Consider the following 27,577-nt stretch of genomic DNA (forward strand, 5'->3'; position numbering starts at 1 on the left):
GTACCACTATATTGTAATTATTTGTCACAGGACTAAAAGAATTCACAGAGCATTTTGGCTCTTCAAAAGCAAACCTAGCCTTGCTATCCCAGCCCATTAAAAAAAAAAAAAATGGCCATGCAATGTGGTATGCAGGATTCAGAACTTTAGTTCCCCAACAAGGGATCAAACCCATGCCTCCTGCAGTAGAAACACAGAGTCTTAATCACGAGACTTCCAGGAAATTCTTGAAATTATGTGTGTGTGTCTGTGTGTGTGTGTGTGTGTGTGTATAAATTCTGCCACTTTGATTAAACCCTCTACCCTGACACACCACAACATTGCTCCCATCCTGGGCAGCTGCCAAAGAATTGTAACAGGATTTCTGGACCTTGCACAGGCAGCTGTCTCTACCAGGAGAGGTCCTTTCTTTTGCCAGCCAACTTCTTCCTGTGGTCATCTCATTTTGGAAGCCTTCTGGTAGCTTCCCAAACAGTGTTGGGTGTCCACCTTTGAGGATGCTCATAGCATTTTATGTTCTAACTTCAAACCAGGCTTTAAAATTCCTGAGGCTAGGATCTAGCCTAAATTGCATTTGGTTTTTTTCAGCCACCTTCAATACAGTGCTTGCATAGAGCAGGTACTTGATAATGGTGTCTTTTGGAATATTCATTCATTCATTCACTCATCTGATAGGCAGTATAACGGAGTCTCAAGTTTCCAGGCCATGTTAGAGTTTAGGGAATGCAGTCCCTTAACAGAACCTATGTTTTTATGATCTGTAGACCTAAGCCATGTTCTCTCCAGGCTGATTTTCTAGGAGTTTGGCTTTAATTAGTGTCATTCAGCTCTTTGTTAGGGGAAAATGTGAGATGGGAAATGACCCAGATGTTTCAAGATGTCTTTTCAGTGTCAAGTTGCCCCTTCATCACCCCCTTTGCAGCTCCACATCAGATGGCTGTGTCTAATCGCAGCACTTACTGGTGAGTATACACAAGTATTCAGAAAAAGATCCACCCCCCATGCTACCCCCAGATAATCCCAAATCTCAAGTATATCCCGCAGAGTTGCAGTAAAGAATTATTTCTTCATTTATTTGATTACCATCGGGAGTGCCATGATGCATTAGTCATCGTGCAAGATGTTCAAGGGACGATCAAAGAGAACAGATGCATCAGCATACAGGCATTTGCCTTATTTCCTAGAAACCTCACTAGAGAAATTCTTGTATTGGATGGCCAACTTGCAGAACCCAAGAGCTTAAAGATGGGGTGAGGGTGGAATGAAGGCAGCATGTGCTAAGGACGTGCCTCCTTCAGGTTGCCTCTGCTGCCTCTGGGAACGAATGAGATGGACTTCCCTTTCCACCAGGGACCATGCTTAGCTCTTCTTCAGATCAAGAAATTCAGCTTCCTTTTTATTTTTTTTTTTCTTAAAATAGATCTAATCATATGTCAGAGTTTCTTTTCGCTTTGTTTTGTTGAGTGATCTATCAAGTACAGTCATGGAGATGTTGGGTTTTCCTGCATCTGCAGTAGCATCCAACATTCAGTCACTAGCTCCAGAGGTGTCAAGAGGCAGTTGTGCCCAGAGCTGTCTAATCCCTGGATCACTGCCAAGGTGATGTGACCTTGGACCAGAAGTTCCAGTGATGCCCTCTGTTTCTCCAGTTTCCCAGTTGCGGTCCACCATTCGTTCCCCTCATGAGTCAATTTCACATTTTTTTCTCTGAGTCATTCTTGGAGGACCAGCCTGTAGCCTGCTCCTCCAATGATTTTATATGCACCTAATTCCCTTTAATAATTTCTTTTCTGCTTAAGAAAAGTTATAATGGTGGAAGGAAATAATCAAATAATCACCACTGTTAATTATTTGCTGATAACATTTACCATTACCTGCTTGTGGAAAACAGCTACTGCCTCAGCTAATACAGGGGAAAACCAATAAGCAAAAAAATTTCTGTCTTGGGTTTTATTTGTTTGCTAATGTTTCCACCTATCCAAAAATATCAATATACCTGACCTGAAAGGACTAGTTGCTGCAAGCCTGCTGAGAGACTAAACACAGGCAGACCTCAGAGATATTGTAGGTTCGGTTCCAGACGACCGCAATAAACTGAATATTGCCATAAAGCAAGTCAAATGACTTTTTTGGTTTCCCAGTGCAAATGAAAGTTATGTTTGCACTATAATATCACTTATTGTGTGCAAAAACATTATGTCTTTAGAAGCAATGTACACACCTTAATTTTAAAATGCTTTATTGTAAAAAAAATGCCAACCATCATCTAAGCCTTCAGTGAGTTGTAATGTTTTTGCTGGTGGAGGGTTTGAAATATTTTGAGAATTACTGTCATGTGACTCAGAGACACAAAGTGAACAAATACTATTGGGAAATGGCAACAGTAGATTTGCTCGACACAGGGTTAACACAGATCTTCAATTTGTAAAAATCACAATAAAGCAATGCACAGTAAAATGAGTTAAGCCTGCACAGTCAAGTGCTAACAAATATTCAGAAGAAAACAGGATGAATTTTATGTGAAGCAAAAAAAAATATTTACTGGTTTAAGAAAGTTAGAAGTGCTGCCAACTGAACAATGTGTAAACTTTTCACTCTCTCTAATTTTCTTACTTCCTCTGAGCATAACATGCTACTATTCTGGAGAAGGAAATGGTAACTCACTCCAGTATTCTTGTCTGGAAAATCCCGTGGATAGAGGAGCTTGGTGGGCTACAGTCCATGGGATCGCAGAGTTGGGCATGACTTAGCAACTGAACAACATGTTTACTATTATAAATATTTGAATATTATTTTCACTTCAGATATAACATCCCCTTGAGAAAACAGGTTTGCTGAGTACTTAAATGTGATTTTTTAAAATTGTACTTAATATTCATTTTTTTCACAACTAACTTTATGATGAAAGTAATGAAAAAATACAGTCCACTTAAGAGAAATATATGTTATTGTACATTTTACTAGAACACATAATTAAGCTAATGAAAATTAAATATTTTTAACATAAATTTTTATTGTAATAGAATAGATGCCATACTTTATAACATCCATCTTGCTCTTCCTAAGCAAAAGGTAAATTTTAGATTTAATGTGGAAGATTCTTAGTAAATAAAATTAGAAACTAACTTGTAAAATATTCTGACTTTTAAAATTAGAAGTATTTCTTTGTTTTTAATCTTAAATAATAACATGGGCATTATACTAGAATTTAATGGATGAGTTCAATTTATTAAGTCCTATTTTCATATTATAATCTCATATACAGTAATTTAAATTGGTACATTCTGGTTCATAATAAATTAAAAGCTAAACTTGTAATGATATTATGATGTAGATAATACCACCCCATTTTACAGATGAGAGAGCAAGTTTAGCTTTCTTTAGAAAGTTTAGAACGAAATAATCCATTATGGTATAGTAAGTATGTGCATGCAACAACAGGATTTGAACTCGGGTCTGTCTAATCCAAGGCCTATATAGGTGGCAACTGATGCAAACATCAGTGGCTAACGAATGAGAGAAGGACACATAAACAGACCTGGCCTACTTGGCCAAGACAATAAGGAAGCCTGTAGTAATCTATATTTGGGAATCTGGTCAAGCATTAGAGAAGCCATCAGCTTTCATTCTCTCACTCATGGAGGGGGGAATATTCTGTAGTGAGTGGTACTCTCTGTGTCTCAATTTTCTACACTCTTAAAAGAATATAATCAGAGTACAAGATAGTAGATGTATAGATAACACTTAGAACAATGCTTAGCCCACAGTATGGGCTAAAGAAATTTTAGCTAGTTTACAAATATTTGTTAAGCGGCAACCCACTCCAGTGCGGAGCCTGGTGGGCTACTGTCTATGGGGTGGCACAGAGTCGGACATGATTGAAGCGACTTAGCAGCAGCAGCAGCTGGTATGTATAAGGCATCAGGATTATAATAATGAGGCATGTTAAAAACCCTAACATTGAAACCGGTTTGATTCTTCGCAGTCTATGAAGGCAGTAGGCATTACACACCTGAGTTCATGTGTAGCATAGCCTTTGTGCTGTGGAGGAGAGCATGGGACAAGAGACTCTATTGTTAGCAGGGCTCCAGGTGGGGACTTAGTAACTATGCCCTGTTATTTAGCAGTGCTAGCTGGGAGTGATGGACACAAGCAAGGCAAGCTGGTCTCATTATTTTAGGCACAGGAGATAAAGCAAAGATGGAGATCTTTTGGAGAGATAAGATTCTGAGAATAAGGTAGAAGCTTGGGGATCAAAACTGGATCAAAGTCAGGGTCATTCAGCAGCAAGGGGCTGGGTTGGGGAGTCCCCGAATGCATGACCAGGTAGAGCAGCAAGAGGGGAGGGCTGCAGCCCAGAGACTCCAAGAAAGCATGGGACCTTCCTCCAGAGCAGATCCTGTGGTTTTCTGGGACTTGGACCCTGTGCCTTACCCCAGTTAATCTCCTAAACGAGGTCTCACCCTGGGTTGCACAGCAAGCAGGAACCTGGCAGCAAAGGCCCTGCAAACAGTGGCATCAATAAGAAAAAGCGCTGGAAAAAGTCTGGTTTCTTTCAAATCCTGAGAACTGAGAGCAGTCAGATTCCCTTTGGTGCATCGCTTTAAGATCAGGTGCCATCATCAGGTAACTTTACAAAGCAGGGCAGTTAAAACACTAGTTAGACGTGTGTCAGCCATCTCCCAGCTAGCCAGGGAGATAATGACAATGAAGAGGACTGCCTTGTGGTCACTGGATGGGCTGCCATGCCCCTTCTTGCTTCTTGGTCATTAGCTTAGGTGGTCACTGAACCCAGGCAGGCCATGGCTTTTAAGGAATGCAGGTTTCATGGGAGTTTCAGAAACTTCTCTTGGATTTGTTCATGTCCAAGAAAGGAAGCAAGACCTCCACCCACACCCATACCAACCTGCAACTTGAGGGATAGACCTATGGCTGCCCTTGGACTTGGGTACCCACCATCTTCTGCAAGCCCCTGCAATTAAGGAAGGAAAACTCTTCCATCCTAGCACATGTGTGGGCTTCGTTCTTAACAAAGTGTAAGGTATCACTCCAGTGTTACTTCCCTGTAAGATCCAGAATACGGATTGATAGAACTTCCTAGCTCTTTGTTTCACCAAGGAGCTGAAAACAGTTTAGAGACCTCTGATCTTTCGATTAAAAATAATCATTAACTCTTTCAGGGCATAAAAAATACCTTTTTGAAAAGCAAGTAACACAGGAAATGGATCCTAGCAGTTTGAAAGGATATAACCTCTGCCAAAACACAAACCAAACAGCAACAGACAGTTGGGTCAGACTCCACGGATCGTTAACCCTCACATTTGCTCTTTGATCAGACTTTGTGGCATGTATTAGCATCCTCATGTTATTTACAGAGAAATGAAGCCTGAAGAGATTGAATAGCATGATAAATATCACATGACATTTAGTTCAGCAGAGTAAAGCCAGGAGAAAAGCCACGTACTTTCCATTGAGTATTCAGTGCCCTCTGCGAAACTTCACGTGCGCCTGGTCTTCCTCTTTCCACAGTCCACCCAAACTAGCCAGCAGCTTGCTTCCTTTTCATGGTCTTGAGCCAACTGTCCATCTCTGTGCACGATGTAGGTCATCTCAGAAAATAGGTTGATTTGAATGTAATTGGGTCATGCTATTCCTCTCAACCTGTGCCTCTGTTTACCAGGAGTTTTCATCATTAGATGTAAAGAATGTAAATTCTCAGATCTGGAGTTTTTTTCTTCAGAAATTACTTTGTTTTCATAAAACATCATATGTTTTAAGTGTTGGTACAATAAAGATTGACGGGAATGGAACTGACCAAGTTGTGAACAGTGAAAGAAAGAGGAAAATGGACTAAAGTAAATGTTCTCAGTCTTCCTAAGGACAAGGAAATAAATGGTGAGAACAAATACAGTCTGGTACTAAATGACCTCTATAAGCCCATGGGAGACAGCAGAGAAGCAATATGTGAAGGGCCATTTTTATAATCAGAGTGTTGCAAATGGGGGAAATTCTTACTTATTTTGAAATATTTCAAGCATAAGAAATAGAATAATTTCAGGAACAAATCATTATAGAAAAAGTTGATAACCCCTGTATACCCTCTAATATTTCATAACTCTGTGTATTTATCCCCTACCCTAAATTTGATATTTTTTCTTTGCCTATTTTTATGCTTCTTCTGTAAATTAATATATTCATAAACAATGTGTTATTTTTAGATATTTTCAACTTCATAAAAAATGGAGATAGTGTTTTACCTAACATACTTTTACATGGTTTAAACATTATATATATTTTGTATGATTTAAAACTTACATATATTTTATATGATTTGAACATTATATATTATATAATTTGAATATATTATACAATTTGTATATTATGTATTTATAGGTATATATTATATATTTAATATGTTTTTACAGTAATGTAACCCTAATTCATTTTCATTTTTAACTGCCATGTAGCATTTCAATATATGAATAACATTTATCTGTTTTGTAGTTGAACATTAAAGTTTCACTGACTATCAGTCTAGAAGATGACTTGCTGTATCATAGTCTATGCACAATTTAACTTAGTAAGAATGAAATCCAGTCATTAATAAGTGGAAATTTAGTAAAGATTTTGCCAATTTTTCTCCAAAATAATTCCATCATTTTATACTAAAACTTACAGTATATGAGAATATCCATTTTTCTACATTTTTTTACATACTTGTTTCTGCCAGATTTCTAAGTCTTCCCATATTTTTGGGTTGAAAATAGGCTTCTTTACTTTTATCTTTAATTTGCTGATTCCTGATTATTGGTGTGGCGGAATATATTCTCTGTTTAATGACCATTCAGAATTCCTCTTCCATGAATTGCCTATTTCCTTTACTACACAGGCTAACAGGCTCTTTTATCTTATTTCCATTTTCCTTTGGATTATTTGTTATTCTCTTATTGATTTGAAGGATTTATTTACATGTTTGGGTGCCAACCATTAGTCAATCACACTCATAAATGAGGTCTAGTCTTAAGAAACTGATTGCATCTCTGGAGTTTGTCTTGCACAAAAATTTTAACAAGCAAGTTGGAACTGAGATATAGATAAGAAAGTTGATATTTCTATGAGTTGATGCTTCTATAAAAGCATTATGAATGCCACTTTTTCATCATTTATTTGAACAGAGAGTTCAAAGTCTGCAAGTTCAGAGAGCTAAGTGTATACCACTGAGGTTTGTGTTTGAAAATATCTGCTTGATTGCAGAGTAGGTAGCTTAGAATAATTTCACCTCTGAAGGACCAATTTTGAGAGTGAATGATTAACCTCAGATTATCAGATCAAATAAACTGCATATCTTCTATTGAAATAGAAACTGTTGGACACTGAGTGCTCTGGCTGTGACCCCTCAGAAGGGCACACAGAGTCAGCTCCAGGCAGGGGCATGAGGCATGCAGGAACAGTCTATTCCCAATTTACCTCTTAGGTATTTTACTACCAGGAAAGTCTCTGCTCATGACAAGTGCCTAGATTCAGGTAACTAAAGAAAACATGAAGAGTAGAATAATGTTATGGTGATGTCAGGTGACATGGACATGTTGCCTTGGGAATCCTAAAAGGAAATCTTAAAATAATGATGGCTTTCTTTCTATTTCAGAGGTGTGGCGAAATCTTGTTTGAAAACCCTGATCAGAATGTCAAATGTGTTTGCATGCTAGGTAAGAAGATTCCTCATTTTAAATCTGTTAAGCATGTTGATTTCATGTGGGCTTACTGTTGTTCTGTTGCCTTACTGATTGTCTCGTTCATACTGCAGAGGGTAATCAGCTCTTTCATAGGTTTATAGACTACTATCATACATTTATATGTGGAACACATGATGATAAAGAAAGAGTTTGATTGTAAGAACTCAATAATTCAGGAACCATGCTTTTGAGCCTTTCAAAATTTTTCTTGGATCATCAGCATTATATTGGGTGCTTTGTATTCAGGCAACTCGAATGTAAACGTAAGAAGAATCACATTGTAAATCCTAAACTAGAGATGGTATACTAGATAAGTAAACTATTTACACCACAGCACAAAGTCCTTACTTACAATGCCTGAGAGAAATATACATTTGAACTAAAATGAAGTCAGCACAACAGTTAGTCATATTGTATTAGTAATAAAAATCACAGCCTCATAATGAATGATAATTTGTTTTTTGTAGGATGATATATCATCAATACCTTTCACAAACTCTTTAATATACTATATTTTGTTAAAAAGGAAGTTGATATTATTTTCCTCACTTTATAGATTAGAAAACTAGGTCAGAGAATATAAGTAAAGTGAGAAATCTAAATCATGATATAAACATTTGTAAACTGTAAAATTTTAGGTCTAGTATTTAGATCTTATTTGAGCCACTAAACTCTGTCACTGGGGTAGAAAATGGCGACTCACTCCAGTATTCCTGCCTGGCAAATTCCATGGACAGAGGAGTTTGGTGGGCTACAGTCCATGGGGTCACAAAAGAGTCAGACACAAGTAACCACAAAACAACAACATGGCTATGGAGTAACACATCCACTGGAAAATGAACATTTTACTGGAAGCACATGAACAATGAACGTAGCATAGCATCCATAAATCCATGTCAAATATCCAGTAGTCCTTTTTCTTAACCACAAAAATGCTTCAAAATGCTAATAATAGGTACAAATGAGAGAGAGATGGAAGTAGGAAAAATTCTTTTGTTCAGCTATATGTCTCAACTTTGGATTTTGAGGAAATCGTCTTATCACCATATCATATTTATTTGTCAACTAACTCATTTAATTTTCACAAGAACAGGAGAAGTTGTTCCTGTTATAATCTTCATTTTACTGAAAGAAAATTGAAGCAGATCATAACTAAAATGTTGATTATAGCTTCTACATGATCTACTAATTTGAATCAGTTTGAACTCATGATGACTTTAAAGTGCATGAGTGCACCACTTATTTTGATTGACTTTTTCCTTGTACTTCCTCCTGTGTGAGTTGTTTGATTAGTTTATAGCCATGAAAAGGACAAAACAGACTATCCAATACTGCCTATAGACTTAATTTCAATTAAAGCCAATCATCTTTCCCTCTCTTCTAGATAATATGGTATGATTTATATCCCCAACAAGAAGATATTCCTGGCCACCAAATGCATTCCCCCAAGGAATGTGCCAAATTCCACAAAAATCCCAAGATCAGAAGAATATTTATATAAATCAGCTCTATATTGCTACCACTGTCATAAGAATTTTAGTTGAGTACTTAAATATGTGACAGGTGAAGCCCATCCTAAGCATCTTATTTAATTAGATCATTTATTTAAGTAAATTAGGCCATGGCTTCTCTTTCAAAACATAGATATCTTTGACAATGGCAGTGTATTATTAAGCTTTTAGGTTTCATTAGTTAACTATATTTCTATTTTCTTAAGGATATAGAACTAAATAATATAAAGGAACTATGATATTAGAAGTTTTTATTAGTTTAAGGACATGGAATTATTAAAGATGGAATAGGAAGAACAATTGCACATTTTACCTTTAAAGTAGATGGTAAATATTTATTGAATTTTGAAGATATTACTATGTCTTACTCTAATAATTAAAATTATGCCCTCAAAAAGACTACCTCTCAAAAGACTTAGACTTATCTTTTTAAGAGGGTAGCTGCAAATTTTAATTAAAACATTTTAAAAATCCTTTGAAATCTTAGATGAAAGAGAATATCAAAATTAAATTATTATGGATATCAATACAGGTGGATCAACCCTCCAATAGTGTGTTCACTTGAAGTGGAAGGGCTACCATTTCACAGCAATACCATGAAGATAATGAAAAGGCAAGTTGAATGGTTTATTCCTTTAAAAGAAACAAGAGAAACTCACAGTGTGAACATGTAACTCACCAAAACTGAGGCCACATCTTGCATATTATCAAGAAAGGCCATCTATATAACTCAACAATAACAATAAAGCTCCACTTCACCACTGTCTGAGGTCTTAATTCATTTGTTGCTTCCTTTGAGAGGAATCTGTGACCAGCCCTTATGGTTTCTTGCAGCATATCTTGAGAAAACTTTTTATCCTCAACAATAAAGGATAGGAATTTCTGCTATTTAAAGTTTCTAAGTCATGAATGCAGTTCCTGGTTTTGCAAGTCATGTTATAACCTTTTTATGAACAAATTAAAATTTTGAAACAAGAAAATCAAATCAGTAAAGCCTGTATTTCCAAAACTTCACCCCTGACCATCATACCACCCCAGTATTGAGATCCCTAATGGAGGCCAACCTGAGACATTCATAGCTTTAAATTGTCAAGTTCTTGGCTCACCTGCTCCACGGTCCCTGCTATATCCACTCACACACCAGGTTTGGAGCTCCTGCCTGGACCCCAGCTGTGCTTTGGCTTCAGCACGTTTGTGATGGAATAGGGAAGAATGTCACTAGTCAGGCACAGGTTTGCAGTTTTCCTCTGTCCCATTGGTATGCCCCAGATCATTTAGAAAATACCATTTTTATGCTTTCTGTTGTTTACCTCACAAGCCAACCTCATCAAACTCAGACTTTAGGTCATTAAGTTCAATGAGGTATAAGTGTAAAATTCACTTGAAGTTACTGAAATTCTAAGTTCAAAACAATTTTAAATGAGAGCAAATCCATATTGTCATGTATGGGTCTTAGGTTTCTACGTTCAGGGGAATAGTTTGTGTTGGATATGAAGGTAAATAAAGATGTACTGAAGAGGTAGCTACAGAGTACTAACTATGTACTCCTTTTTACCAGTAGTTGCCCACTCCAGTACTCTTGCCTGGAAAATCCCATGGACGGAGGAGCCTGGTAGGCTGCAGTCCATGGGGTTGCCAAGAGTTGGGCACGACTGAGCAAGCTTACTTTGACTTTTCACTTTTATGCATTGGAGAAGGAAATGGCAACCCACTCCAGTGTTCTTGCCTGGAGAATCACAGGGACAGAGGAGCCTAGTGGGCTGCCGTCTATGGGGTCACACAGAGTCGGACACAACTGAGCGACTTAGCAGGAGCAGCAGCACTTTTATTACAAACAGTAGCAAATTATTACTGCAAATAATTTGGTTTTCCCAAAAGATTGTATCAATTAATCCTTTTCCAGTTTTATATAGGTTCTCTTTTAACTTTTTTGTTCTCAAAATCTTGGCTTTTATTTTCAAGTACATAATAGTCAATTTTATTATTTTAATTAATTTTTATTGGAGTATATGTTGTGTTATTTTCTACTGTATAGTAAAATGATTCTGTCATGGGGACAAGTGTGGACAATGTTAAGCACCAAACGGTTATAAATGTTGCTTTCTTCTTTCCTTCACCCTTAAGGAGTTTGAAATTTCAAACTCCAATCCCCCTCCTTCTTAAAAAATTTTAGTCATAAGATTTCTCTCAAGTTCAGATAGACCTCAAAGTTTATACAACTATATCAAAGAGTATACACTATATAGTAAGATGTACACACTATATAGTAAGCACCTTAAATATGGGTAATGAACTGATGTTAAAGGAAGAAGGAAGTGGGAGAGAACTGATCTCTCATTGCACAATTAATGCAGGAAGTGTGGCCAGTTCCTCAAAGAATTTTATTTTTCAAAGTATAACGAAAACATTAGGAACAAAGAACCAAGAAGAAACTACATAAAATGATCAATGTTGATTCACTTCTTAGTTCATTTGCTAACTTCTTTCTGCTGCTTCTGAGTCGCGTCAGTCGTGTCCGACTCTGTGTGACCCCATAGTCGGCAGCCCACCAGGCTCCCCCGTCCCTGGGATTCTCCAGGCAAGGACACTGGAGTGGGTTGCCATTTCCTTCTCCAATGCATGAAAGTGAAAAGTGAAAGTGAAGTCGCTCATGCTAAATGCTGGAGGGGGAAAGTTTCTCAAAAGAGTTCCCAATCAGACTTGGTGCCTTTTCTTTCCCTTATAATTTTACAATTTGAATTTTCAGTGGCTCTGCTTTTGTTTCATGTGTGATTCCTTTCATGCTAATTGGTATCATACCATTTTCACAGAAGTATGTATTTTCTTACCTGCCATGGATGGCTTAGAAAGGGGTGTTCATATTGTCATGTTTCTGGTTGAAATCTTTTATTAAATCGTTTCAAGTGATTATCAGTTTTCAAAGCAACAGAATACCATAAAATCAATATTTTGCTAACATTCAACATGACCACAGGGAGACTTGCTTTCTGGTCCTACTTCTGAAAATTTACCTGGGTGCTCTTAGAAATTGTTTCATCTTTTAAACTACAATTTATAGTTTTTCTGCCAAGTAGCAATAAAAATATCTGTTCCTTCAAGCCCAGAGGTTTTCCTGGTGATTCAGAATGTGATGTTCTGTAAGGAGACATTGCCTGCTATAATGCTCTAGATATAGCATATGCATTAATAAATTAACAAATTAAGTAATAAACAACTGAAAATAAGTAAATTGTTGATGAACAATAATATACTAAATAAATAGTAAATTATTTATTGATGACATGAACAGTGTTTAGAAAAGCAATTGAAAAGATAAACCATTATGTGAGCGCAATTTTTTAAAATATTAAATACACTCTTCAAAATTCTGTTGTGCCTCAAAGGCATCATCTAATATTCATTTAGCAGATATTCACTGAGCATCTGCTATGTGCAAGGTACTGTGCTAGGCACTGGGAATGCAAAGGCCAGTGAAGCGCAGAGGGTTTCCAGTCCAGGCAGAGATTCAAGTTCCAAACCACAAAATATGCGATGCTAGCCTGAGAGTGACAAGTGATATAAAAGGAATAAAGTGTGTTGGGATTTCAGAAGATGAAGAGAGTGCATGCAGTTGGCATATGACGACACATAGATTGATCTATGCAAAGACCAAGAAAGAGGCAGCGTTTTAGGTGGATACATGACCATATTTAAAAGCCCAGATACAGGGAAGTTGAGGAGTGAAGAAGGAAGGACATGTTTCAGGCCACAAGGAGTGTGAAAGGATAAATTAGAAAGGACTTTGAGGCTTTATTGTAGACAGTTTCACTGTTAGCACCCACTCTAAAAAGAACAGAAATGCCAAATGATAGAGCATCATGGTCTCTTTTGTTTAGTTGGTTAGAGAGTATTTTTTAACTTTGATAGAGAGTTTTATAGAATATTCTATATCTTGCTTCTATTGGACAGTATTGATATAGCTATTCACCAAATACTTGTGAAATTAAATCATTTTAACCTAATGTGATGAAAGTGAAAGAGGAGAGTGAAAAAGTTGCCTTAAGATCAACATTCAGAAAACTTAAGATCATGGCATCTGGTCGCATCGTTTCATGGCGAATAGATGGGGAAACAATGGAAACAGTGACAGAATTTACTTTGGGGGCCTCCAAAATACTGCAAATGGTGACTGAAGTCATGAAATTAAAAGATGCTTGCTCCTTGGAAGAAAAGCTATGACCAACTTAGACAGCATACTAAAAAATAGAGACATTACTTTACCAACAGGCTTCCCTTGTGGCTCAGCTAGTAAAGAATCCACCTGCAATGAGGGAGACCTGGGTTTGATCCCTGGTTTGGGAAGATCCCCTGGAGAAAGGAAAGGCTACCCACTCCAGTATTCTGGCCTGAAGAATTCCATGGACTGTATAGTCCATGGGGTTGCAAAGAGTCGGACACGACTGAGTGACTTTCACTTTCACTTTAGCAACAAAGGTCTATCTAGTCAAAAGTATGGTTTTTCCAGTAGTCAAGTATGGAACAGTAAGTAATAATAACATTATAATGTACCTTATTAGGTTTGTTAAGGATCAAATAGCATAATAAATATTAAAGCATTCAGTAAACTGTTAGAGGTTCTGGAAATATAAATTTATTAGTACCAATAGCTAAAATGTTCTAAGTGCTTTCATTTCATTTAATATTAGTAGTGTTCTTTATGACTTTGCTGGTGGCTCAGACGGTAAAGCGTCTGTCTACAATGCGGGAGAGCCGGGTTCGATCCCTGGGTCGGGAAGGTCCCCTGGAGAAGGAAATGGCAATCCACTCCAGTGCTATGGCCTGGAAAATCCCATGGACAGAGGAGCCTGGTAGGCTACAGTCCATGGGGTCACAAAGAGTTGGACACAACTGAGTGATGCAGACCAACAGCTTTGGCATGTTTTCTGTTTCAGCTTGCTTCAAGTAAACAGATATTTTCAAGAACACGTTTGCAATCTAGAAATAAGCGTATCATCTTCATAGGTTATTAAAGAAAGATTAGTGTAAGGACTATTTTATTTGTACTTAACTTTGCAAAACTGAAGGTCTATACTCAAAGACAGATTTTCAAGTTGCTTAGCTTTGACTTACCAAGATTAAAAACTTTGGGAATTTAAATTAATTTTGACTTACACTTACGAAGCAGTTCATTCTTATTGTGGGAGTATGTCATCTCACTCTTCCTATATGCATATGCTTCCCTGGTGGCTCAGTTGGTAAAAATCTGCCTGTAGTACAGGAGACGCAGGCTCAATCCCTGGGTAGGGAAGATCCCCTGGAGAAGAAAATGGCAACCCAGTCCAGTAGTCTTGCCTGGGAAATCTTATGGACAGAAGAGCCTGGTGGCTACAGTCATGGGGGTCACAAGAATTGGACACAGCTTAGCAGCTAAACCACTACCATGTCCAAGGATGATATTTTCTAACTCTTAGAAGATGAAAAATTGAAACTTGGACATTCCCAAGGAATGGTAAAGAAGGCATTCTCCTCATCACTCACCCAGGGCCTTGGTTTGTTTTATTTTTCAATGTGCCTGTCATCAGATGACATATTTTATGTTTGTTTGTTTATCATTCTCTCCCAGCCTCATGGTACCACCCATCCTTTTAAACAGAATGTAAATGTAAATATCATGAAAGAAAGGAATTAGTTTATCTACTGGAACAGTGTTCAGCATCTGGAACAGTGTCCAGTCACTTAGCCCCTCATCAGAGCTTAATATTTGCTGAATGGATATCTGCCGATGCATTTGTCAAAATAGCATAATCATCGGTAAAGTGTAGGCCAGATGTGTCAAATGCTGATGGGTATGGCATTTAAAACCCTCTGCTAACTCAGCCAAAGAATAGGTCAGCTCTTAAGCAAACTAAGTGGCAGTTGCCCAAGCATATTACTCTGGATTAGAGGATGTAAAGTGCATCAGTTCAGTTCAGTCTCTCAGTCGTGTCTGACTCTTTGCAACCCCATGAACTGCAGCACACCAGGCCTCCCTGACCATCACCAACACCCGGAGTTTACCCAAAATATGCAGGTGGTGTCATCTGCATATCTGAGGTTGTTGATATTTCTCCTGGCAATCTTGATTCCAGCTTGTGCTTCTTCCAGCCCAGCATTTCTCATGAGGTACTCTGCATAGAAGTTAAATAAGCAGGGTGACAATATACAGCCTTGACATACTCCTTTTCCTATTTGGAACCAGTCTGTTGTTCCATGCCCAGTTCTAACTGTGGCTTCCTGACCTGCATATATGTTTCTCAAGAGGCAGGTCAGGTGGTCTGGTAGTCCCATCTCTTTCAGAATTTTCCACAGTTTATTGTGATCCACACAGTCAAAGGATTTGGCATAGTCAATAAAGCAGAAATAGATGTTTTCCTGGAACTCTCTTGCTTTTTTGATGATCCAGCAGATGTTGGCAATTTTATCTCTGGTTCCTCTGCCTTTTCTAAAACCAGCTTGAACATCTGGAAGTTCATGGTTCACGTATTGCTGAAGCCTGTCTTGGAGAATTTTGAGCATTACTTTAGGAGCATGTGAGATGAGTGCAATTGTGCGGTAGTTTGAGCATTCTTTGGCATTGCCTTTCTTTGGGATTGGAATGAAAACGGGCCTTTTCCAGTCCTGTGGCCACTGCTGAGTTTTCCAAATTTGCTGGCATATTGAGTGCAGCACTTTCACAGCATCATCTTTCAGGATTTGAAACAGCTCAACTGGAATTCCATCATCTCCACTAGCTTTGTTTGTAGTGATGCTTTCTAAGGCCCACATGACTTCACATTCCAGGATGTCTGGCTCTAGATGAGTGATCACACCATCGTGATTATCTGGGTCGTGAAGATCTTTTCTGTACAGTTCTTCCATGTATTCTTGCCACCTCTTCTTAATATCTTCTGCTTCTCTTAGGTCCATATCCTTTCTGTCCTTTATCAAGCCCATCTTTGCATGAAATGTTCCCTTGGTATCTCTAATTTTCCTGAAGAGATCTCTAGACTTTCCCATTCTGTTGTTTTCCTCTATTTCTTTGCATTGATCGCTGAGGAAGGCTTTCTTATCTCTCCTTGCTATTCTTTGGAACTCTGCATTCAGATGCTTATATCATTCCTTTTCTCCTTTGCTTTTCGCTTCTCTTCTTTTCACAGCTATTTTTAAGGCCTCCCCAGACAGCCATTTTGCTTTTTTGCATTTCTTTTCCATGGGGATGGTCTTGATCTCTGTCTCCTGTACAATGTCAGGAACCTCTGTCCATAGTTCATCAGGCACTCTATCTATCAGATCTAGTCCCTTAAATCTATTTCTCACTTCTACTGTATAATCATAAGGAATTTGATTTAGGTCATACTTGAATAGTCTAGTAGTTTTCCCTACTTTCTTCAACTTATGTCTGAATTTGGCAATAAGGAGTTTATGATCTGAGCCACAGTCAGCTCCTGGTCTTGTTTTTGCTGACTGTATAGAGCTTCTCCATCTTTGGCTGCAAAAAATATAATCAATCTGATTTTGGTGTTGACCATCTGGTGATGTCCATGTGTAGAGTCTTCTCTTGTGTTGTTCGAAGAGGGTGTTTGCTATGACCAGTGTGTTCTCTTGGCAAAACTCTATTAGCCTTTGCCCTGCTTCATTCCGTGTTCAAAGGCCAAATTTGTCTGTTACCCCAGGTGTGTCTTGACTTCCTACTTTTGCATTTCAGTCCCCTATAATGAAAAGGACATCTTTTCTGGGTGTTAGTTCTAAAAGGTCTTGTAGGCCTTCATAGAACCGTTCAACTTGAGCTTCTTCAGTGTTACTGGTTGGGGCATAGACTTGGATTACTGTGATATTGAATGGTTTACTTTGGAAACGAACAGAGATCATTCTGTCGTTTTTGAGATTGCATCCAAGTACTGAATTTCAGACTCTTGTTGACCATGATGGCTACTCCATTTCTTCTAAGGGATTCCTGCCCACATTAGTAGATATAATGGTCATCTGAGTGAAATTCACCCATTCCAGTCCATTTTAGTTCGCTGATTCCTAGAATGTCGACATTCACTCTTGCCATCTCCTGTTTGACCACTGCCAATTTGCCTTGATTCATGGACCTAACATTCCAGGTTCCTATGCAATATTGCTCTTTACAGCATCGGACCTTGCTTCTATCACCAGTCACATCCACAGCTGGGTATTGTTTTTGCTTTGGCTCCATCCCTTCCTTCTTTCTGGAGTTATTTCTCCACTGATCTCCAGTAGCATATTGGGCACCTACCTACCTGGAGAGTTCCTCTTTCAGTATCCTATCATTTTGCCTTTTCATACTGCTCATGTGGTTCTCAAGGCAAGAATACTGAAGTGGTTTGCCATTCCCTTCTCCAGTGGACCACATTCTGTCAGACCTCTTCACCATGACCCACCCATCTTGAGTGGCCCCACGGGGCATGGCTTAGTTTCATTGAGTTAGACAAGGCTAACTCAATGTGGTCCATACGATTAGATTGACTAGTTTTCCGTGATTATGGTTTCAGTGTGTCTGCTCTCTGATGCCCTCTCGCAACACCTACCGCCTTACTTGGGTTTCTCTTACCTTGGACTTGAGGTATCTCTTCACGGCTGCTCCAGCCAAGCACAGCCACTGTTCCTTACCTTGGAAGAGGGGTATCTCCTCACCACCGCCCCTCCTGACCTTGTGGATAGTTCTCCGCAAATAGGCAATTAGAACCTACCTATAAGAATAGGTAATTATCAGATATTTCCTGAACACTGTGGTATGCCCAGCCCTCTGCTAGGATTCCTGTGAAAGTTGATGTAGTAGTGCATCTCTAGGTAAAATCTCTATCACCACCATTTGTCCAGAGACAATGTCATTTCTGTCTCGACCCAAAAATAATGTTGGGCTTTTTATTGGAAGAAATACAGCTTTTAATAGTATTCCACTGTAAATATTTTTTTATAGATTATATACTTTTTTAGAGATTTTTGTTTGTTTGTTTTTCATTTGTTTTTGGCTATACTGAGTCTTCATTGCTATGCAAGCTTTTCTCTAGTTGTGACAAATGGGGGCTGCTCTTTCTTGTGGTGGTATAAGTATATAAATATATGTTTACTAATGTGTATCGATTATAAACACTCACAAATAGGGAAGTTATCAAAAAATGAGACAAACTGATTTATATTATAAAAAAGATAATTTTAGATAAAATAAATATTTGCTCCAATTATATCTTTGAGCTATAACATTTTGTCATATCTAAATGCCAAGAGATATTTTTATCAACTTCCCAAAAGATCAGTCCCGATGAGATAGCTAACTGCTGGTAAAGAAAGCACAGTTTCCATAAGCCCAAAGCTTGCACACTGACAGATCAATGCAAGTTTTCAACTTTTGTGAGGCTAACTTGAACACTATCAAAAAAGTAATTACTGATTTTTTTGCTCCAAAAATCTTAAAGGCAATCTAAAGATAGGTTATATACAATAATAAACAAATGCAAAGAATTAAGTTTTGCTGAATTTTGGGTAGTCAACCATGCGTGAGTTTAATACTTTCGGTTTGCAGTCAAAATTTAAAAATTTTTATTACTTGCAGCTTAATGAGATAGTTAACATTATGATATCTTATATATCATCCTTTTTATCTTTAACTAAATTCTGGACTCTGAAGGTTCTAATTCTATGTAACACAGTATAAAACTTATTTCTGAAAGTGGTTGTCACATTTTTAAGTATAAGAAAATAATACCAGAAATGCTAACAGAGTATAGAACTTGATAAGATTGGGGAATATCAGTATTTTCATATTTCAGTGATAATCATAAACTAAAAATCTGAGGGTTTTTGCATTGTGTGTAGTAAGCATATGAAAAGATTTCCCATACCAAGCTTCCTCCTAAAATTGTATTGCAGATTCAAGAAGTACTTGAATTGTATTCTGCCGGACTACAAAATGCAGGGTGGGTTATAAATACAAAACCCATGAAATTACGTAAGTCATTTGCCAAATATTAGGATTGAAGCAGGCACAAAGTAAGGGTGCTTATTGGGGCTTCCTATGAGGTGCAGTGCTGAAGAATCCACCTGCCAATGCAGGAGATGCAAGAGATATAGGTTTAATCTCTGGGTCAGGAAGATCACCTGAAGTAGGAAATGGCAACCCACTCCAGTATTCTTGCCTGGAGAATCCCATGGGCAGATGAACCTGGAAGGCTATATACAGTCCATGGAGTCACAGAGAGTTGAACACAATTGAGCACATGTTCAGGCACTAAAGGTGCATATTAAGCAAAGATTTGTTGGGGTCTGAAATGGTTGCACAGTTACAAGGGTAGACCTTGAGACCATAAGGTTGCAGCTGGCATTTGCTAGCAAATATTGTTTTGAGAACAGCTAGTAATGTCCTTGACTGTGATACAGTTCAGAATATTCACATTCTCAGTGATACAAGAATGTGTCTGAAACCACATCCACCATGGCCACCTACTTCCATTTTGGATGCCTGAATCACAGTTACTCCATTTTGATTTTTAAATGCTTTCTTTTCTTTAATGGTTCAAACAAATAGGCCACAAACAAGCTGTTTTGGTTAGCTCAAAGTTCAAGGTGAATTATGTATAAGCCAGAATGACTTCCTCATACCTCAATATGTGAAAATTTCTTCCATCAATACAAACTTCTGGTTATGAGATTAATAAGTCACAGTGTTCTATTGTTTAGCATAGTGAGTATGGTTAATAAAGCTACTATAAATACTTGAAATTTCCTAAGACAGGAGATCTTGTATTCTTACCACAAAACAAAAATGGTAACTTTGTCAGGTGATGGATGTGGTAATTAATTTCACTGTAGTAACCATTTCACACAGACTCAGACAAAACTGAACACACACACATATATTAAAACACCAGGTTGTAAACCTTTTAAAGATTATATTGTGCAGCCTAAATGCATACCTAAATGCATATTTTAAAACCTTACCTCAGTAGAGCTGGAAAATGTTTTAAAAACCATAAAATTATATGGCAGTGTCAACAAAATGCATTTAAATATTTTATCTTCTTTTAGAAAATTTAATATTTGGAAAACATAGTTGAACATTTTGGAAGTACATATTGAATTCAAAAGTACATTTTCCACATTTCTCAGGAAGAGTTTAACATCCTATTTCCAAATTACTGCTTTCTTTATAGAACAGGTTTGTTAATAATTACTTCCACCAGGCAGTCATTGGAAAAATTACCTTTACTTTATCTGTTATTTTATGTGTGTATTTTTTGTACGAGACTTCTTTCATGGATCATGTTTATAAGATGATCGATAATGAAATGCCAATATGGTTTTGGGCAACAGTATATGAATGAATAGGATCATGCTGGGGATAGTTTAGGAGACATTTGGAACTTGGTCATCCCAGAGCCTAAAGCAAATCTGTATTTGAAGGAGATTACTTTTTTCATACGTTGCTTTCATAGTAGTTTAAGGCTGAAAGTAGCTTTGAGAAGGGGCCAGTAATTTCTCTCAACCTAGTCCACCATCTGGACTCCTAAAGTTCAGGGTCAGGTCTCAAACTTGTAACTACACAGAGTTGTATGAAATTTTAAGCCATTACAATAAGTGAAGGATTTTTCCCTGTAACAATTATACTGTTAGAAATGGAGTAGTATCTGATTTATTTTTTTGAAAAGAAACAGTTTGAGTGTCAATTTTCTTTGCATTCTTGTAGGAAAAACTTCTTGGAAGATTCATTTCAAATGTGAGTGTCTTTAAAAAAGCAACTTTTCAATTAATTTAGCATTGGTAAATGGAAACTAACCTGTGCACGTGTACAAGCTTATATATATCAATAGCTTGCTATTCCTCAACAATTGAAATTGTAGTTTGTATATTGACTAGCACTTCTGGTTCCTCTGCTGTTAGTTTATTTAGCTATTGACTTATTTAGGTAGAAAATTCTTTTCTTACATTTTTATTGAAGGTTAGCTAAATTCTGATAAATATCCAGTTTTTAGACGGACACTTCATTCTTACAAAAGTAACACATCCATGTAAAACCACACAGATCAATGTAGACAGCTTCCCTCATACCACCTCCCAGACATCATCTCCCATAGATCCAGACTCACTGACTTCCATCACCATCCCCTAACTTTGAAATTTTTAAAAAAATTTTTATTTTTACTTTATTTTGCTTTACAGTACTGTATTGGTTTTGCCATACATTGACATGAAATTTTAAAAAATAGAATCAGAGAGCGTATTTTTTTTCATCACCTTCTTTAATTCAGCATTGTCTGTAAATTCATCCATTCTGCCGCATATAGCTGTAGTTCATTCCTTTTCTGTTTCTTTTGCTATAGAGTAGAGGTCAGCAAATAACAACCTATGGGCTAAGATTGGCCCATCACTTGTTTGTATACACAGTTTTAGTAGAATACAACCATGCCCTATCATTTATATATTGTCTAAGGCTGTTTCTACACTGCCTTGGTAGAATTGAATAGTTGTGTTAGACAACATATGATTTCCAATATGCAGGTCAGGAAGCAACAGTTAGAACTAGACATGGAACAACAGACTGGTTCCAAATAGGAAAAGGAGTACGTCAAGGCTGTATATTGTCACCATGCTTATTTAACTTCTATGCATATATCATGAGAAATGTTGAGCTGGAAGAAGCACAAGCTGGAATCAATATTGCTGGGAGAAATATCAATAACCTCAGATACGCAGATGACACCACCCTTATGGCAGAAAGTGAAGAGGAGCTAAAGAGCCTCTTGATGAAAGTGAAAGTGGAGAGTGGAAAAGCTGGCTTAAAGCTCAATATTCAGAAAACAAAGATCATGGCATCTGGTCCTATCACTTTATGGGAAATAGATGGGGAAACAGTGTCAGACTTTATTTTTCTGGGCTCCAAAATCACTGCAGATGGTGATTGCAGCCATGAAATTAAAAGACGCTTACTCCTTGGAAGGAAAGTTATGACCAACCTAGATAGCATATTCAAAAGCAGAGACATTACTTTGCCAACAAAGGTCTGTCTAGTCAAGGCTACGGTTTTTCCAGTAGTCATGTATGGATGTGAGAGTTGGACTATGAAGAAAGCTGAGTGCCGAAGAATTGATGCTTTTGAACTGTGGTGTTGGAAAAGACTCTTGAGAGTCCCTTGGACTGCAAGGACATCTAACCAATCCATTCTAAAGGAGATCAGCCCTGGGTGTTCTTTGGAAGGACTGGTGCTGAAGCTGAAACTCCAGTACTTTGGCCACCTCATGCGGAGAGTTGACTCACTGGAAAAGACTCTGATCTGGGAAGGATTGGGGGCAGGAGGAGAAGGGGACGACAGAGGATGAGATGGCTGGATGGCATCACCGACTCAATGGACGTGAGTTTGAGTGAACTCTGGGAGTTGGTGATGGACAGGGAGGCCTGGTGTGCTGCAATTCATGGGGTCGCAGAGTTGGACACGACTGAGCGACTGAACTGAACTGAACATATTACAGAAAAAGATTTCTGAGCACTTCTGTAGAGTATTCCAGAGCATGTGTATGCGCATGTGCATATTATTTCTAGAGGTAATGAACATTTGGCTATCCCTAGTTTGGGACTATTACAGATATTAATAATGCAGCTGCAAATATTCTTGTGCACAAAATTACACATTTTCTCTTGAGTACTTAACCTAGAATTGCAACTGGTGGGTCATAGAGTATATATATGTTGAACTTTAACTGATTTTGTCAAATAATTTTCCATAGTGACTGTACCAATTTACTTTCCCACCAGCTGTGTATGAAAGTCGCAGAAATAATTTAACACCTGATAATTATCATTAAGTAAAAGCTGGAATGTATAATTAATCATTCAACTCAATACAAACAACATTTCTTTTAACAGACTTTAATGAAGATCACAATACATTTATGTAATCAAATCATCCAATTTATAACAGTAGTAATAAAGCAGGTATATTTCATTTTTTCATTTTCAGTAAACATACATGAGTTGATGGATTTGTTGCATAAAACAAATTTATAGTTATTCTTTGTTTTGCACTTAGAATTAAATGTCCCACAAATGATCCTAGGAAATGCCTCCCTACCCACAGTGGAACCATAAACAAAACTCCAGTTCATAAATACTCTTTTCTGTTGAGATAATTAATTTCCATTTCTTCTTTTACTAAAACAATACACATCTATCTTTTTTACAGATCTGAAGTTACATTAAGTTCTAAAATAAAAGTTATGATATGAAAATTATAGTTAAGGCTTCTAATTGTGAAAAATCAACAGGTTAGCCCGTCACTATGAAATCACACAGCATAGTGATTCTAAACTTAACCCTCATATGTTGTTTCTGTGGGTTTGCTCACACTTGCTTTAGGAATGAAGCAAAAAGCATTTTCATTTTGCTCTTTTTAGCAGTTTCCTTCAGTATGAAGTATGTCCAGGTGATGATAGGAAGATCACCATTGCTCAATATCAGAACTGAGTCAAATGAGAGAATTATAATTTCCCTCTACTCAAGAAGCACTTTTGGCTGCCTGGATGATGGGATCATAGATGATTTTTATTTCCTTCCTTTTGTCTCTTTATGTTTTCCAAGTGTTCAACAAAGACTATGCACTCATTTTGCAATCAAAGAGACTTTAGGTAGTTTTCTGGTTTCTGAGGATACCAAGATTTTTGTAGTTGTTTGCTTTACTAAAACCTACACCTGACAAGTGTCAAAATTGGAACACTTACTCTGGTGGTGAACTAGTTGTAAATGGAGGGGTATTTTCAACAGAAGCTGTGCCTTGGGCTAACCAACTGCTACGCTACTCTGATTGCTACTTCTTGGAGATAAGTTGGGTTTTTGTTGAACTCTCTCACAGAGTCACCTTCCCTCAAATGAATGAACTTTCTGAGATCGGTGATTCCCTTTGCAGAATACATGTTACTTCTGTGCCTTGTGTCATAGGTGAAAAGTGCCACCCATTGACACACAGCCCATGAAATAGCATTGAGGTTGCAAAACAATATGAAAGTCAAGTAACTGAGGTTTGTGGTTCCATGGCAAATGGAAGCTTTCCAGAACAAACGCTAAGAGCCTGTTGCACCAGAGATGGGAGAGGGCTTGTTGCACAAATGCTATAAAACAATGTGGAACAAAACACTGTGGAACTTCCTTGGGTTCTCAGAATTGTTAGATGTAATACACACACAGACACACATGCGTGGTTGAACACATTTACACACACAAACTTCCTCCTCCCCAGATACCCCCTTGAGGTAGTACAAGAGGTTTTTCAATTATTTCAAGAGACTGCAGCTTTCATTAGACTAAAAGACAACTGCCCATTTCCAAGTTCAAGATCTCTATTTTGTTCCATTCTTCTCAACTGGGACCCAAAAAGCACAAGGTTTTAATCCTAAGAGAATAAAGGTATATAAGCAGGGTTGTTTTTTTGTTTTTTTTTTTTTGTTTTTTTTTTTTTGCACAGCCAGTTAGTTTATTTTCAGTATTTGGAGAAAAGAAAAGGAGAAATGTTTAATAGCTCTAAGTGTCCTAAAGTGTCTCAAATAAAGGAAGATTCTGCTAATGTAAAACCATATAAAGAGCTACACATATACTGTGTTTTGCCAAACATAAAAGATTGCATATGTGTGTGTAGGGGAAAATTTAGCAGTAGGGAAAAAATTTAACTTTACTTGATTCATCATATGTTCCTGCATTTTACAGCTCTCCTACCATCTACATGCATTACTTTTATTAATTTTTTTACTCTTTTGCAAACTTCCCTGGTGGTCCAGGGGTTAAGACTCCATGCTTCCGCTGCATGGGGTGCAAGTCCAAACCCTGGTTGGAACTGTATGTCTGTCTGTATGTCTGTGATGCGTGTATTACTATTATAATAGAAAAACCATAAACATAAAAAAGGAGCTTAGCCAGTAAAGCTGCGTTGTGTGATCCTGTAATGGTAGATACATGTCATTATAAATTTGTCCAAAGCCAGAATGTGCATCACCAAGTGAATGTAATGTAAAATTGGAACTTTGGGTGATAATGATGTGTCAGTGTAGGTTCATTGATTGTAACAAATGTACCCCTCCAGGGGGGGATATCAATTATGGTGGGAGCTATGTGTATCTGGGGTCAGAGGGTGATGCTGGTAACTATAAACAGCTAAAAAGGGGTAAAAAGGCATGGGGGGAAGGCTGAAAGCAGTGTGTTATTGTGCTTTGGTGAGCTCTGTAGAGGTTCTGAGAGGCTGTCCAGGGGGACTTTGGTATCAAACTTTCCTGAGAACTTAGAGACAGGTGAGCGTTTGTTCAGGCTCTATCATTTAGTTTATTGTTTTATCACAGGAAAATTAAAAATGTATTGTGACCCCTTTAGCAACCTCTTTGTTTTTTAAATAAAAAGATTTTTTCCTGGGTTCATTTTTAAAGTAAACCATCCACTGGAAGGAAATTCAGTGACTTCCCTAAAAATCCACAGCTTCTGAATCTTATCCATACCCATTGTCATTACATAGAGCAGAGTTAAATAGTAGTACTATACCAAGATTTCTAATGTCTGCTTATAAATTAATGATTAGAGAAAGAAAAATTGTGTGGCATTTTGCTTGTAATATGAGCCTGGTTAATCCAGAATTTATAGCACATAATATTCTACAACTACATGATTTTCTAATGTGATTTACCCAACAAAAATGGATATTGAGTCTTATAAGTCTGTATACTCTTCTACACATTAGGAAAACAGCAGAGAATAAAACAAACAAAATTCCTATCCTAACAGAACTTAGATTCTAGTGGGATATGATGGTGGGGGAAAGGATGGTAAATAATACAAATCTTGTACTTTTAATTTTGTACATCTTCATTGCAAAGATCTTGTACATCTTCATTTTAAAGAGGACAATGGAAGAAATTCTACTGAGGAAGAAATCAGGCAGGGTGCCTACAAGGATGGGGTAAAGATGGGAGAGGTAGAGGCAGTGGTACAGATGTTAACTAGAACTGCCAAAGCTTTCCTGAGAAGTGGGCATTGCCAGGCCCTGCAGAAGAGTGTCCTAAAGCAGAAGGTGACCTGGACAGCCCAAGGGGCAGAGGGAGGGGAGTGTGCAGAGGCCCAGGGACGTGGAGGAGGAGCTGAGAGGTCCTGGAGACAGATCCTGTGTGTCACTGTGAGGCCTCTGGATCTACTCAGCTGAAGATGAGGAACCATCAGAAATGTTTGTGCACTGGTGTCACACGAGTGGATTTCCATTTTAAAATACTGGATTTTTTTTTTAATAACATGTTAAAAAAATAACAAAGTAAGGAAAGAGTACTTGCATCATAGTTTTGGAGAAGTATATTCTCACTGGACTGAAATAGGTACTTGTAAGAATGTATTTAGGAAAATAACAGTGAACAGATTTAACACTACATGTTCCAAATAATTGAAATGATCCATGTTTATCTAACTTATCAATAGAAAACTCAACTAGAGGAAGTGTCACTTTAAAGTGGTTGCTGCTGCTACTGCTAAGTCGCTTCAGTCGTGTCCTACTCTGTGCGACCCCCTAGACGGCAGTCCACCAGGCTCCACCCTCCCTGGGATTCTCCAGGCAAGAACACTGGAATGGGTTGCCATTTCCTTCCCCAATGCATGAAAGTGAAACGTGAAAGTGAAGTCGCTCAGTTGTGTCCGACTCTTCGCGACCCAATGGATGGCAGCCCATCAGGGTCCTCTGTCCACGGGATTTGCCAGGCAGGAGTACTGGAGTGGGGTGCCATTGCCTTCTCCTTAAAGTGGTTAGGATTTAGAAAGAAAAGGTGATTGGCAATCTCACCTCTAGAAAATTTTCCCTTCTTAGGGGAATTCTTTATTTGAGTTGTCTTTAGAGTGGCTTTTTTAATGGAAGGGGCTATCTCTGTGTTTCCTTCTTGGACTCTTTACTTTCCAAAATAGTAGGTTGGAATCACAGCTAATGGTCTGCTCAGGAAACCAGTTTTGCTAAAAGCTAAAGGAAAGGGAAACCTCTCCTTTTAAAATTATTTTTTAAAGTAAGTGCTTTCAAGTACGAACAGAGTTAAGCATGACCTGAGAGTCGTGGGAAAGAACGGACACACTGGATTCTTGGAAAGAGATGCACCCACCACCCACATGGTGCCATTGACCTAGACTAGTATGTGAAGGGCGCCCCCTGGAGTTGCAACGTGGGCCCTGAGAAGGATGAAATAAGTTGTTACAGTCTTTCTGGCTCCTCTGAAGCCCACTTTGTCTGAAAGCCATGGACTGACGCCAGTGTTTTCTTTGACTTATTCAGTTAGAAAATGAAGATACCAGCATTTCTCTGCTCCCATTCACTTTAAT

General features: G+C 37.9%; 1 protein-coding gene across 4 annotated transcripts in view; it reads left to right on the forward strand.

Moving 5' to 3' along the window:
- Positions 1 to 27,577, forward strand: part of PDE7B (phosphodiesterase 7B) — a 355,914-nt gene that overhangs the window by 99,694 nt on the left and 228,643 nt on the right. For 3 of the 4 annotated variants that reach the window (XM_069598496.1, XM_069598499.1, XM_069598498.1), the window contains exon 2: positions 7,646 to 7,706. In XM_069598496.1, coding sequence (XP_069454597.1) covers positions 7,646 to 7,706 — 61 coding nt within the window. Of the gene's footprint in view, positions 1 to 7,624; positions 7,707 to 27,577 lie in introns of those variants that run through there. The other variant, XM_069598497.1, reaches the window with a different exon arrangement.

The sequence above is a fragment of the Ovis canadensis genome, chromosome 8 (genome assembly GCF_042477335.2).
Source record: "Ovis canadensis isolate MfBH-ARS-UI-01 breed Bighorn chromosome 8, ARS-UI_OviCan_v2, whole genome shotgun sequence".
Lineage (NCBI taxonomy): Eukaryota > Metazoa > Chordata > Mammalia > Artiodactyla > Bovidae > Ovis > Ovis canadensis.